The sequence below is a fragment of the Protomyctophum parallelum genome, assembly GCF_964188405.1.
Source record: "Protomyctophum parallelum genome assembly, chromosome: 8".
In the NCBI taxonomy this organism is placed as follows: Eukaryota; Metazoa; Chordata; class Actinopteri; order Myctophiformes; family Myctophidae; genus Protomyctophum; species Protomyctophum parallelum.
The window spans coordinates 47,189,951-47,204,628 of NC_139703.1; the positions used below are offsets into that span (position 1 = coordinate 47,189,951).

The following is a 14,678-nucleotide window of genomic DNA, read 5'->3' on the forward strand; positions in this document are numbered from 1 at the left end:
CAGGTATTATTCTTAAATTACAAAATGTGTTTCTGCATATAGGAGAGTGCTGCTGCTGTTGTCTTGACTAGGTCATAGGCCTATGTTCTCTTGATAAGTAAAAATAAAATAAAAAACATTTAATATGCATTTCCGTGTATACCTGTATGCATATAAGAATTTGAGAAAGTTTGTAGGCAGAAGAAAATATGCCTCACCAGGAGCTGGTAGTGGAACAACGTCACAGTAAGGGAGATTTATGGATTACCTCAAGGTTGCTCTTTGTTGCTGAAATTAATACCCAACGTACATTTTGTTCACAACTTCATCTGGGTCTTCAGATGATCATTTGTGGGTGACCAGGTCTGAAATTATTGTTTCCAAACTTTTAACCCAATTAGACCTAAGGCTGATTCTAAAAACGCCTTTTAAATCCTAATTCCAGGTTTTGGGGGGGGGGGGGGGGGGGGGGGGGGGGGAGTTGCTAATAAAGTATATAGCAACTACTAATGTGACACTGATGCTGTCCCAAGATTGAAAGGTAAAAAGACAGAGGTTACAACAGCTCTAAATTGTGTTTTAATGAATCAATGGCTGAAATTCATATTTTTCTTTTTTAATATAGCCCATAAGGTATGCAATGTCATACTAGGCTTGTATTTTACATTATGTATCCTACCTTTTGCACAAAGCTTTACAACCTCATGTACATCATGATAGTGCTTTATTTTCTATTTAAATTATATTTGTGGAGGCATTATTACAGGGTTAGAATTTTTCATTTGAAACAAAATCATTGAATTTAGTGAGGGAATCAATATGAGAAGGAATTGGAAAGCAAATCAAAATAACTTACATAAAACTAGGCACACTTCTCAAAACAGACAAAAGTAACCAAAGTCCAATTTTGCACTTTTAGCTAAACTAGCTAAACAGAGATAATGGGGTTGTTTAATGGACGCCCCCCCCCCCAGTTTTAAGTTAAAAAAGGAAAGAAAAACTAAGAAAAAAGAAGCTCAACCCAGAGAGTCTTGATGTAGTCTTGAATAAATTGGATGCAGATTCTGATAATACGTAAACGGAAGAAACATCCACACTGTGTAGAATTAATGTTTAAGATCCGCACTCCGCAGCAGCGGTCAACCAAAATGACGCATATCGGCACACAGGCCTTTCTTTGCGTTGCTAGTTGCATACGAGCAGAAGTGACATATAGCTCATGGACAATTCAAATCATACAGCTGTGTCTCATTATTAAATGACATCTATAACAAACAAAAAAAATACACTCTCTGTATTATCTCTCAATACATGATTAGAATAAGTGTCATATGTTACATATGTATGCAACTAAGGAACACTGAGGAAGGCCTACGTGAGTTTGTTTGTTTGGTTGACTGCTGCTGCAGATCTTCAACATTATTTAAAAAAACTCAGACCCGTCTGAACTGAGTGGTACTGTAGTACTGTTTGTGTTAGGCTGCGCAACAGTGACACTTGGTAGTCAACAAACGCTATTTCTGTGCTCGGACGGACAGACGGACACAGTCAGGGTCACACATAGCTGTCTATAGGAGTGGCTAGCACCACTCAAAAAGAGTGCAGATATGTCTTACTTTTAAAGTAAATTACCCCTTTAAGCCAACATAACAGAACGTAAAAATACACAGAGAATATAACTGAAAATGGTATCATAAGTGCTTCTGGAAAGCCTTTGGTGAGTCACTAAATGATTAAATCATATTATTTCAGTGCAGAGGTAAATGTGTACATGTAATCCAGTTTGTGCATCCCCATCAAAATCAGACCCCATTGCGGTCAAAGGGCTTTATGATGGTCCAACTCTGCTGAGGTTAACAGTTTGATTAACCACATAATGCTTTGCAGTTTACACAGCTCTCCACATTCTTCTTAACCAGAAAGTCACATGTTGAAGCCCGCTCAAAAATTATTAGCCCCTTTTGGGATAGTTGGTCCGACAAGGGCAGGCCCTGGCACACCCTGTACTTCTCCAAGTCCAGTAGGAGATTCACCACCTCGGTTGGAGTGTTCATGCGTGATTGGTGGTCATTATACAGAGGGTGTGTGAGCAGCAGCGGTTGCTTCTGGACAGTGACCTGATAGCAAAAGCCTGGGTCAATCAGCACCATGGTGTCAGTCATGTTGGACTGTTTGGCACACTGGATGAGCTGCAGTTGAGGCCCCTCTGTCAAGACGATGTGCCAAAGATGGGGCAGGGCGCTAATGCGCAACGCCTGCAGAAGCTCTAGGAGCTGGTCGTCCATGTTTGGTCCGTTCCCTGCAGCCATATCTTCAGCCATGCTGTAGATCTGAGTGATCTGCGATGATTCAAACGCGAGAAAGGTACACACCCAGAAATTCATTAGCTTCGCTTAACCAGTGAACTGATGAAAAAACTCTCAAATGGCATAATCTGGTATAGCACCATTGTACTTACCTGGGGTACCATGGGTCCCTCCAATTCTATAGAATGATTTTCTGCAACTCTGTCAGTGTTCGATCGATCCGCATCCCACCTGCTTAGCTGGTCCTAGGTTATTAAAGGTAAACTCACATGTTATGTTCTCAGCTATAATATATTTAATTAATTACTTTTCCCCCCCAACCTTTGTCTATTTAATATAGCCCGTAACTATCGTTACACTTCTGTAGTGGATCATGTGGCAAGTTGTTGACAGGGCCCCTGGATACAACACATGGCTCCTGTTGTGACAATAGTCATTGCAGGCACCAGAACAGTGTGCGTGGCAAGTTTAAAGGTGCAATGGCAGACTCCCGGACAGTGTCTGTGGCAAGTTTGGTGCAAATTGGTGGCCCCTGGTGTTGACTATTGTTATGACAGATGCCTGAACAGTGTTCGTGCCAGGTTTGGCGTGGATTGGCGCAACATTGTGCTTTGCAAGTTCAGATGTTCTGTTTGTGACATCCACCCATTAAGCAATTTTAGTATACCACCACTGTCAGGCTGGGCCCCACTGGGTTCAGACATAGATTACAAACAAGCATGTTCAGACGAGCATGCTCACAAGATCTTAACATACCTTTTGGGGGATGGCATTGTTGCTGATTTTCGAGACGCTGTTGTGGAGACCATTGCTCTGTCTGCTATCCAAATGATTCACCTTATGAACAATAAAATACATTTTTAATTCAGATTTTCTATATTGTGATAGATATGATGTATGAGAAATATGTATGTGGGTGTTTGGCACAGTGGTGGAGGCTTGAGATGAGCATTTCAAAACAAACCTGCATACTTGATTGGAGGTCAATGTAGTTCAGTTCTGAGTACTTGCCATCACTGGTATTTTCATAGCTCCAACTCATCTACAACAAGAGCATGTGGAAACTATAATGAAGCCAATTAAGTAGTTTATGTTTGTTCAATCTACAGCAAGGCAATCTGGGAAAAAAGGGGGGGGGGGGAGCATAACTTTTTCTCATTACTCACTGTTGGATGGTTACCATCTTCATCCTCATTGTCAGTCCAGTCCAGACCACTTATTCGCCCTTTTTTTGTCTTTGGGTTCATCTTGCGACTGTATGTGTACTGAGGTTTAGGCCTACCCATCATCATTAAACGCTCTTCATGCTGGCTGAAGCCGGGCAACAAGTGTCTCTGTTAAACACGAAAATCTGTATGAGTGTATCTGGAGTGTCATCAGGTTTTCCATTTTCTTTTTTAACCACTTAAAACTTTACTTTGTTTACCATATTGTTAAACAATCACATCACAAATCTATGCCATCTTCAAATGTACAACCGAATTAGCACTTTCCGGGACTTGTACAACACCTACCATTGCCTGTCTCTGACATTGACGCAGACGACACTTCTGCCTCTTCTTATTGCTGCCTCCAAACTTGGGCTTGTCTATACAGAAGTCGCAAGTGCCACAGTCTTTCCTGCACAGGCAAGCCTTGCAAGTTCCACAGGCACGCCGCTTCCGTTTCTTATGCCACTGAAACATACAGAGACAATTCATCCCCAAATTAGGTGATATACACACAATCAAAGTGAAGTCATGATATATGCCCCCTAATGCTCGACCTCTTTTTCGATGGCAGCTTCATCCTTGTAGTTCGGACATTGCAATTAACTCTCAGTTGGGAGAGGGAGACAAATGTACATAGAAAATATGGCTTGCAATTTCATTGACCTGAAATATCCACACTTTGGTCTGTGAGCGGTGTACTATTAGAGAACTCATTTTAGGGCGCCTGATGGAGGGGAAAGCAACTGTTTGGAATAACGTGTTCCTTCCACGCACTACGTCCAACCAAGGAAACTCCCCCCTGTCAGGTGTAAAGGAGCAACTTGGACACTCATGCATGAAGTCCGTTGCTCTCCCCAGGTTGGCGGAGGGTGTGTAGTGCCCAGGATCACATTAGATAATTGACACAGGGGTGAGAAATAGGTTACAAAATCGTGGGATATATATATAATTTTAGCTTAATGTCGCCACCCAACCCTTTTTCTCCTGGCACTGGAAAAACTCCTAAGGTCTCACATTATCATCGTCATCAGTTGAATCGTCATCATCATCAAAATCCTCAAAAGGGTTCACTGAGAAATCCTCTGTATCGCTGTTTTGATAGCTTGATTGCTGTGGGGATAAACATTGATGAGTGTGGAGAGTATAAAAATATAAAAACCATGTATTTTAATTGAATTAAAGGTAGTTGTTCTCTTTAAAACAAAACACTTACCTGTGGTGCTACACTTTCATTCTGTGAAATAAATCATACATTAAGAAATAATGTTATTCGGTTATTAGTCTATATACTATAATATAATTTGCATTGCAATCAGCCACATTGACACACAGCAATATATTTATAGGAATTCTACTTTTATGTTGACATCTTACTTTCTTGGGGGGAAAAAAGTGCATGTTTTTCGCACAATTGTGGATAGTTTTTCATTGCTGAATATTTAAATTAGGGATATCAAAGCATTAGCATACCGTATTTTTCTGCCTGCTGCTTAATTTAAACTCATATGATGGTGTTGCTTGTTGCCAAGAGCTGATCAACAAGCTAACTGCTATATGCTCTTGTTGGCAAGCGACATTGTTGTACAATGAAATATAAATAAAGCTCAACTTGGATCCAATTACTCTGCTCATTGGAAAATTATAAATGAAATAAGATATATATATATATATATATATATATAGTTTAAAGGATTACATCAATTTAATTACCTGATACATACTGTACTTGTATGTCTCTGGAACATCGTGAGGACTCTGCTGTGTTCCCATCCCAGGGCTCTATTTTACCATAAAGTATACACAGGTTAATGTTAGAGAATGCAAGTAACCGACAAATAACTGATGTTCCTCTTTCAGCCTACCTTGCGAATGGGACATATGCATTTACGTTTCCTACAAATGCGTTTTCGGGCTTCTGGACTCTCAATTCCATGCTTGCAGTTGGCACACTGCCCACAATTAATTGCGTTACGACAAGCCACACACTGGCCACAAGGAATCCACTAAAGGAGACAAAACATGATCCCTGTGATTTAAATGTGATTAAAAGAAATGTATAATTTTAAGTTAACATCTCATTAATATAGATAACCTATCCAAATAGTGACCAACTGTGTCTGTGCACTGGGATATTGCCATCCTAGATATCATCACATTCTGAACTTGTTGTAAATAATGTTATGCATATCATAAGCTGAAGGTATATGCATAGATACCTGGATATATAAATGCACAATGTACAGATACTTGTTAAATGGTACTTCTCTTGGGTGGTCTAATTATAGAGGGATCAGGGATTAGATGAATACTACCACCATTCATGACAAATTACAACTTAAAGGACAACTTTAGTTTTTTTTTCAACCAAGGTTCATGTTTTAGGTTGTCCCCCGCCCCCTATGACAGCCCACCAGTAGGCCTCCTTCACATTCAGTAGATATTGCGATCTTCTGTAATTTCTTGGGGACTATAGTAAATAATAATAATAAATAATTACCATAATATTTTGTAAGATAATACATATTTAGCCCCATGTTCGAATGCCCCCGCCTCCCCCTGTCAAAAACAGCTAAAATCCCTAAAACGAAAGAAAGCAGCAAATGAAAAAGAGCCTTGGTTGAAAAAAAACTAAAGTTGTCCTTTAAGGTGCTGCTGTTAAGTGATTTCTTGGTTAAAACAAAAGGATTGTTAAAAAAAATTAAAGCTCTGTATCCTGATAGTAATCATTGCTATAGAATGTTTGTTCAGTAACAGGTTCAGTAGCAGGACAGACACAGCCACGGTATTGATACACAGGCTTACACTGCTTGCCATGCTGTGGTACTAGAATCAACTAGATGAAGCTACTGCATAGCTACCAAGGACATTGTTGCAAGGGAGAGCAGATGTTATCTTCTGTATGGACAGTGGATGACTGATATATCCTGTATGCATTCATAACCTCGATGTACAAAGTGTGCAGCCGCAGTAGGCCGGGTGTGACTGCTTAACCCATTCTGACCGGGCACCCATTTTGGTGTCAGCATCATGTTATGCTTTAGCTATTTAAAAATAGCAGATCTACAAGCTCATATCGCGCCACCGAGTGGCGCGATACGAGCTTGTAGGTCTGCTATTTTTGAAAAATCGAAGAGCGACTGACATTTTTAGAATCTGATCTCAGGTCAGAATGGGTTCATCAGGACCAGTGTGTGTCCGGCGGAAACCTCGTATGAATCTGATCTCAGGTCAGAATGGGTTAAATTGGCCATCCCTCATCACACCTGCAGTCCGCACATGGACATAAATAGGAGAGGTAGAGGACTCATTGGCCACTGGGCCTCACAATAACTGCATGAGTGAGTGACACCCACAATACTAGAGGGAGCGACAACGATCTGGTACTACCCAAATATAGAACAAACATAGGAGAATTCTCATTCTACTACTCTGCCACCAATCACTGGCTTCTTTCTAAACAGGCTTCATCTATCAGGAGACCACAAGGGGAGGACGGAGGTAAATGCAATGCCAATTTTCCAATAGAAAGGATGTGTCATTCACTACGGTTTTATACTATGTTGATTGATGAAATGAACATAGGACCACAATGAATGGAAAAAAAGTGTCCAGGACTTTTTTGTGTTATCCTTTCAGAATCAATGCTGGCAGTATGTCTGACTGTACCTCGTGCCATTTACATTTCTGTCTAATGAAGTGTACAATCAATGAACAATGATGCATCTACAAAAATAAATGTTCAGGTGGGTCACCAGTTTTATGCACCCGTTTCAGTTTAAAATTTAGTGTTCCAGTTCCAGTTGTCCCAATTTTACTTGTTTCTCCTGTATGTTTATCTCTTCAAATTGATGTCATGAACTTTCAATTTACTAAAGAGATGGAAATGTGGAGATCCCCGTTACTGAAAAAATGGTTTATAGCAATAATTGATTACTATCAGAAATGAATACAGAGCTATTTTAGACACTGGCATGGCTAAAATAGCTGGCATGAGTGACAATTATTGATTTTAACATCACAAAACCTAATGAGAGCATTACCTTTCTGAAACGAATTACGGGGTGTTCCCTCGTTTTCGAGCCTGTTTGAATCATTAAAAAAAGAAAGGAAGGTTAGTCTAAGGAGCTAGTGTCTTTACACATATCTGTTCACTTCCACTTCATACTGCAGTCCAAAAGTCTAAAGGTATGTTACCATCGAAAGATAAAATATTTGTTAAATATTTTGATTCAAATATTTTGAATTAAACATTTATGTGTAAGTACTACTGCTCTACAAAGCCAAAGTGCAGTTTTTGGACACCGACTTATTTGTGCATCCCAGAAGTCAAATAAGCCTCCGTAATTTTTGGAGATGAACAATCACCTCATGAACAGATATACAATTAGCGTAATATCATTTATATGCCGATATCTCATTTGACTGACTGGTTGGAACACTTTTAAACCCATTTTTCAGTTGACTTTTTGTTCGTAGTTACTTCACTTTGGCTTTGTAGGGCAATATACACTTATTGACATACCCCAACACCTGGGACACCAAGGCTTCTTTCGCTGTTTATCATACGATGTCCCTACAAACGATATGCCGCACTGGGAGCAGATGCTGCAGAGAAAAGACAATATGTGAGAGAAATGCATCCACGTGTGGCAGGATCACAAATCAAGCCCAACCATATGCCCATACCCAACACCATGCCAAAATTCATGGCAGGCATCGTGGACGCCATCTTGAAAATGATTCCTTTCCTGTAGTGATTTTTCCGAACTTTTTAGTATGTTATTTAACATAACCAATAGTAACAGACTCCATTGACAAGTCTCTTCTATCTTTTGGGGTTTCAACCATATACATGACACATCCTATATTGGATTCATTGCAAGCAGACCATTAAGGCGCAAGCCCAACTTGTTTGCAATGGTTTATTATACCCATAACAAACACCATGCCAAAAATCTAAAACTAGTCACCAAGTGCACAGACCTTGTGATTTTTTAAAAAGTTCTGTCCAAGCTATGAAGGCTTGAAAGTCAAAGTACTGAACAACTGTGTCATTAATATCATATGACCACCTTACTGTCACTTTGAGAATTGCAACCAGCAGCGACCAATCTGAATTGCATGGACTGCTATTTCCCAGTGGCAACTCTTGCAAACTGCCATTGTGGATAATGGTTGCAAGTAGTTGCATGTTGCAAGGAGTTGCATGGTGAATCATTAGTGTGGTTTGGGCAAAAAAAAGGAGAGTTAACTCACAGAACAGTGTCCTCTGGGTCAACTAGCCCATTGACCCATTGGAGTGGTTTTGATGAAAAGGCATTGGGAAGTTTAATTCGATCGTCCTTCACATCATCCTCATCTTTGACTCTGGTGTGGCCCAAGAGGTAGGGACTCATCTGGTTTAATTTGGCACCTAGGTTGAGTCTGTGGAGGGAGTCGGGAGTCTCTGCCCCTTCTCCTCTGTCCAACCAGCTGGATTCTGAGGAAGAGTGGTCTTGAACCTCTCGCTTCCTCTAAATAAAGAGAAATCAGGGAAAATCATATATTAAACAAATGCTTTCATTTAAATACAGTTTACAGTTAAATTAATATTTTGGTGAGTGACTGTACCCTCACTCTCTTCGGCTTCAGTGGCACTTCACCAATGTCGAGGAACCTTCCCGTTTTGAACTCAAATTGTGTCAAATCAATACGGCCCTCACACAATGTCATCAATTCCACACGGCTTCTCAATCGCTCACCGTTTGGACTGTATGGAGAGAAAAAAATATATATATATATATATATAAATAATATAAGACTGAATCTGGCATATTGCAATCAAGAAAAATAAACATCTCATGAATACTGATTGTAGAGCACAAAACTAATTGTGATATCATCAATAGTTGAATTACAGAAGAGTGTACTTTAACACTTCCAGATAACAGCCGACCTTTAACGTTGTGGCAGTTATTAGCCTACATTTAATAGCTTCAAGCTATCCTTAAAAACAACATGGATTTCATATAAATTTAAAAACATTTCAACACATTGGAAACGAGACTGCGTCACACGGCTCATTGTTGATTATCCCTTACTACATCAACTGGGCACTGAGACAGTAGACAGCATTTACCTGAGGTAATAAACGTCCTTGTGGCCAATACTAGTACCCGAGCGACGAATCACTTCTCTGCGTTTCCAACCTTCTCCAAGCGCCGGGCAGTCATCCCATCCCTCATCGGGTAGGGTTCTCCTACCCCGGGTCTGGTTTATCCTAATCATTTTGGAAGTAACATATTCATAGTAAATAAAAAGGCACAAGCATGCTAGTCATTCTCCTCTTCTCTGCCAAATTCTCTCCATCTTTGAAAACCATACCCAAGGTTTATGTTAATGGGTCTTTTTTTTTTGCTTTAAGAAACAGAATGGGGGCCCAGGTGGTGGCGTAACCGTCTGGGCACCTGACTGGTAATCCAATCGCAGTGTGCCGCGGGTTCGACTCCCGAGCCAGACACGGCCTTTACTGCATGTCTTCCCCCATCTCTATCCCGTTTCCTGTCAGCCTACTGTCTGTCCCTTCAAAAAAACCAATAAAAGGCGTAAGCCGCAAAAAAATATCTTAAAAAAAAAAAAAAAAAAACATAATGGTGTGTTGTTTTTTGGGCCATGACAGAATTATCTGCTGGAGTTAAGTCATCACAGAATCCAACCATGATAGCCAATTAGCCACGAGTAAGAACCAGGCTACCTGAGGCACTTGAATTAAGGACATTTGATTTCCAAATTATTTTATGCTAGTAGCATAAAATAATTTGCCTTATTGTACATCCAACAGCTGGTCTCAATGGCCTGAATGTGTCAAGATCAGATGAAAAGCAACCTCAATGAAAATGAAAGTCAAGTGTTTATGATAGCAGGTGTTTCACTTCAATATGACAATCAGGAAAAACTAAACACCACATTTACCCAGATAACAATACAACAAACAGGGACTCAAACAGGGAAAAAAACATTAACATCCAATGAACGAAACTGAAATCATATACATTCTCTATGTTGTACCAGTGCTACATATCCATAGAACAGTAAAAGAAATGAGCAAGACTACACATAAGTGAACAATTCTTTACCTGAATCTCCTCTTTGCACTCGCACCACTCTTTTCACTTTCTCCAGCAAGACTGTCTTCTTCTGGATCCTTCTTTCTACTATAGTGGTGGTCAAAAAAGCTGTGGTCCAAAATCTGTGGATCATCGTCATCTTCAACGGGCTCTAACCAGTCAACAGGAGGCTCGTCAACAGGAGGCTCGCCAGCAGCTGCATTAGCCCCCAGCTTAGTCTCTTCTGGGCATAATTCCATAGGAGATGGCAGAACTGCCGGGACAGTTCCTTCAAGACTGTCCAATGGCGCAGAGGGCTCCGGAGGCAATACCCCTTCCGAGATATTTTCCGATTCAATCATTTGTTTCTCTCTGCTTTGCTCTGTGTTGTTGTCCTCAGGTCCTCCTCCAGAGAACAGATTCACAGTCTGTGCTTCATCCATTTTCCCACTTGTGCCTAGTCAAAGGTCCCAAACTCTTTTCATAAAACAAGTTTTCTTCTATGATCAGGTTTACATGCCATTGAAAGAGGGACTAATTTACACTGTGCAATGCAAACTAAAGTGTGCAGACAATAATGTACATACAGCTGATGGTGGCAGGCAGCCTCGAATTTTGTATAAATTAGCTACCAAGAGAGCTGCGGTTGATCAATTTCCCATGGCAGTACCTGAAACGAAAAGGACAATGTTTAGAGGGATAAAGATGATGTCAAAGCTGGGTCAAAGTAAACTTGACCTGTCACCTATGTCAAGACAGTTCTGTAAAGAAAAAAGGATGACCTGTCACCTATGTCAAGACAGTTCTGTAAAGAAAAAAGGATGACCTGTCACCTATGTCAAGACAGTTCTGTAAAGGTAAAGGGGTGACCTGTCACCTATGTCAAGACAGTTCTGTAAAGGTAAAGGGATGACCTGTCACCTATGTCAACTTGACATAGGTGACAGGTCACCCCTTTACCTTTACAGAACTGTCTTGACATTGTCAAGACAGTTCTGTAAAGGTAAAGGGATGAACTGTCACCTATGTCAAGACAGTTCTGTAAAGGAAAAGGGATGAACTGTCACCTATGTCAAGACAGTTCTGTAAAGGAAAAGGGTGACCTGTCACCTATGTCAAGACAGTTCTGTAAAGGTAAAGGGGTGACCTGTCACCTATGTCAAGACAGTTCTGTAAAGGGATGAACTGTCACCTATGTCAAGACAGTTCTGTAAAGGGATGAACTGTCACCTATGTCAAGACAGTTCTGTAAAGGAAAAGGGATGACCTGTCACCTATGTCAAGACAGTTCTGTAAAGGGATGAACTGTCACCTATGTCAAGACAGTTCTGTAAAGGGATGAACTGTCACCTATGTCAAGACAGTTCTGTAAAGGTAAAGGGGTGAACTGTCACCTATGTCAAGACAGTTCTGTAAAGGGATGAACTGTCACCTATGTCAAGACAGTTCTGTAAAGGTAAAGGGGTGACCTGTCACCTATGTCAAGACAGTTCTGTAAAGGTAAAGGGGTGACCTGTCACCTATGTCAAGACAGTTCTGTAAAGGTAAAAGGATGACCTGTCACCTATGTCAAGACAGTTCTGTAAAGGGATGAACTGTCACCTATGTCAAGACAGTTCTGTAAAGGGATGAACTGTCACCTATGTCAAGACAGTTCTGTAAAGGAAAAGGGATGACCTGTCACCTATGTCAAGACAGTTCTGTAAAGGGATGAACTGTCACCTATGTCAAGACAGTTCTGTAAAGGGATGAACTGTCACCTATGTCAAGACAGTTCTGTAAAGGTAAAGGGGTGAACTGTCACCTATGTCAAGACAGTTCTGTAAAGGTAAAAGGATGACCTGTCACCTATGTCAAGACAGTTCTGTAAAGGGATGAACTGTCACCTATGTCAAGACAGTTCTGTAAAGGGATGAACTGTCACCTATGTCAAGACAGTTCTGTAAAGGAAAAGGGATGACCTGTCACCTATGTCAAGACAGTTCTGTAAAGGGATGAACTGTCACCTATGTCAAGACAGTTCTGTAAAGGGATGAACTGTCACCTATGTCAAGACAGTTCTGTAAAGGTAAAGGGGTGACCTGTCACCTATGTCAAGACAGTTCTGTAAAGGTAAAAGGATGACCTGTCACCTATGTCAAGACAGTTCTGTAAAGGTAAAGGGGTGACCTGTCACCTATGTCAAGACAGTTCTGTAAAGGTAAAGGGATGACCTGTCACCTATGTCAAGACAGTTCTGTAAAGGTAAAGGGATGACCTGTCACCTATGTCAAGACAGTTCTGTAAAGGTAAAGGGATGACCTGTCACCTATGTCAAGACAGTTATGTAAAGGAAAAGGGATGACCTGTCACCTATGTCAAGACAGTTCTGTAAAGGTAAAGGGGTGACCTGTCACCTATGTCAAGACAGTTCTGTAAAGGTAAAGGGATGAACTGTCACCTATGTCAAGACAGTTCTGTAAAGGTAAAACCTTTACATTTAAAAACGTGGATGAAATCCTACTGTATAACAAAGGTGTTGCTGAAAAATGTATTCGAAAATAGCCGAATGTCTATAAGTGACAGTGTTGTTATAGTACCATATCACACGAGCAACATCAATAAATCAAGCTTGTTAATTGGGGCCATATATCCTGATTTGACATTCCCTGGAGGGATATTCTAACAATACATCGTTCCAGATGTATCAATATATTATTGTACAATACAATCGTAACAACACGTTAACGTCCCTTTGCATGATAACATTAAGGCTGTTACCATAACATTCATCACGTTGTTACAAGTAGCTAATGTTAGCCAGCTAACATGTTATGCTTCACCGGTTAACTGCTGTTGATCACATGCAATCTTCCTCATACCACGGTCTGCATCATATGGATTTGTAGTAACGTCCGTAGCGTTTCACATGGTACATTATTGTGTATTATAACAGCAGCGTTAACGGCACGTTACATTATATATCGAACCCCACGGCGAGCATAGCATAGCATCAGCTAGCATTAGCATGGAATAGCCAGCCAGCTAACGTTACTTCGAGTTTGTTATAATCGTTTACATAAGATGAGAGCATCATCATAAAACAGTCATTTACCTTTTAAATGACATCTGAATTGCTGGCTATATACCTCTTTCACTACAACATCCCCGCCACCATATGTACCACCTGACTTTAAATAAACCGATTTGTTCTTTATTGAACACACATTAAAGAACAGAACACTGTACATAAAACATACAACACATTACAAATACCATCAAAACAAAGTAATCATAGAAAAATAAACAAACCACTAAAAGACGGGGATCCATATCCGTATGAAAAAGACACAGCCAGAATAAATAAACAACACTTCAGGCACAGACAAAAACAAAACAAGACAAAAACCCAAATGGGAACAATTTGAGGGCTACGACTTGAAAAATAAGGGCCATAATATATAGGCCTATATATTTTTTAAACATTCTATTCCTATAAATCGTTCTATTATTATGTTTTGTTTTTAATAGACTAAATTGGTGCGTGTGTGGTGAGAAAGATAATAAATGTGTTGTAAACCAAAAGGAGTACTTATTTATCCACTTGTTACAATGAATGATATTTAGCCATACAAATTATCATATTAATCATATGCCAGTGCGAAATATATTGTTTTAAATGATCTAATATGAAAATATACAGTAACATTTATTAATTACCTTTATGTGATATCAATGTTTAACCCGGGGCTCGAGGGACGTCTCCAGAGAATGAAGAGGCGGAAATATGAGTCGCCCTCTGGCGGAACCCGGCCTATACTGCCACCTGCTGAAACGGAGTGTGTGTAGTATAATTGCGTGCGTGAGTCCAGGCAAACTAAGCACCATAGCTCATTTTGGTTTTTGGACCTAAATAGTCTACTCTAGGTCGACCTAGAGTCTAGGTCGACCTAGAGTAGACTATTCAGGTACAAAAAAAAGCTACCGGTAGTTTGCCTGGATCCTATTCCTATAGGATTCAAATAGATTCCACCCCCACCAATAAATTATCCTATTTTTCCTGTAGGATCTTCCAAAATCTTGGAAATATTATCCTATTAGGATTTATCCAAAATGTT

At 40.1% G+C, this 14,678-nt stretch overlaps 1 protein-coding gene across 5 annotated transcripts; it reads right to left on the reverse strand.

Moving 5' to 3' along the window:
• Positions 1-944: 944 nt before the first annotated feature.
• On the reverse strand, positions 945-14,332 carry LOC310862697 (uncharacterized protein). Of its 5 annotated transcripts, none has more exons than XM_083770742.1 (17): positions 14,281-14,332; positions 10,612-11,251; positions 9,615-9,755; positions 9,113-9,245; positions 8,753-9,009; positions 8,019-8,101; positions 7,537-7,577; positions 5,359-5,499; positions 5,207-5,275; positions 4,710-4,730; positions 4,511-4,606; positions 3,800-3,961; positions 3,452-3,619; positions 3,250-3,327; positions 3,042-3,122; positions 2,438-2,530; positions 945-2,318 (listed from the first exon to the last, which is right to left on the reverse strand). In XM_083770742.1, exons 2-17 carry the CDS (start codon positions 11,022-11,024, stop codon positions 1,845-1,847), a joined length of 2,451 nt encoding a protein of 816 aa, XP_083626868.1. In that variant the 5' UTR covers positions 11,025-11,251; positions 14,281-14,332; the 3' UTR covers positions 945-1,844. The 5 variants fall into 5 exon arrangements, with proteins under 5 accessions (XP_083626868.1, XP_083626864.1, XP_083626867.1 ...); XM_083770738.1 differs by having other exon boundaries at positions 9,107-9,245; XM_083770741.1 differs by lacking the exon at positions 14,281-14,332 and adding an exon at positions 13,873-13,937 and having other exon boundaries at positions 9,107-9,245.
• Positions 14,333-14,678: the final 346 nt, after the last annotated feature.

Excerpts from the sequence above, each read along its gene's own strand:
- LOC310862697 (XM_083770738.1), bottom strand. The coding sequence starts at position 11,024 with ATGGATGAAGCACAGACTGTGAATCTGTTCTCTGGAGGAGGACCTGAG. Across the intron at positions 8,102-8,752 it reads GACCCAGAGGACACTGTTCT|CATCTGCTCCCAGTGCGGCA; the intron begins GTGAGTTAACTC and ends TTTTCTCTGCAG. Across the intron at positions 4,607-4,709 it reads ATGAAAGTGTAGCACCACAG|CAATCAAGCTATCAAAACAG; the intron begins GTAAGTGTTTTG and ends TTATCCCCACAG.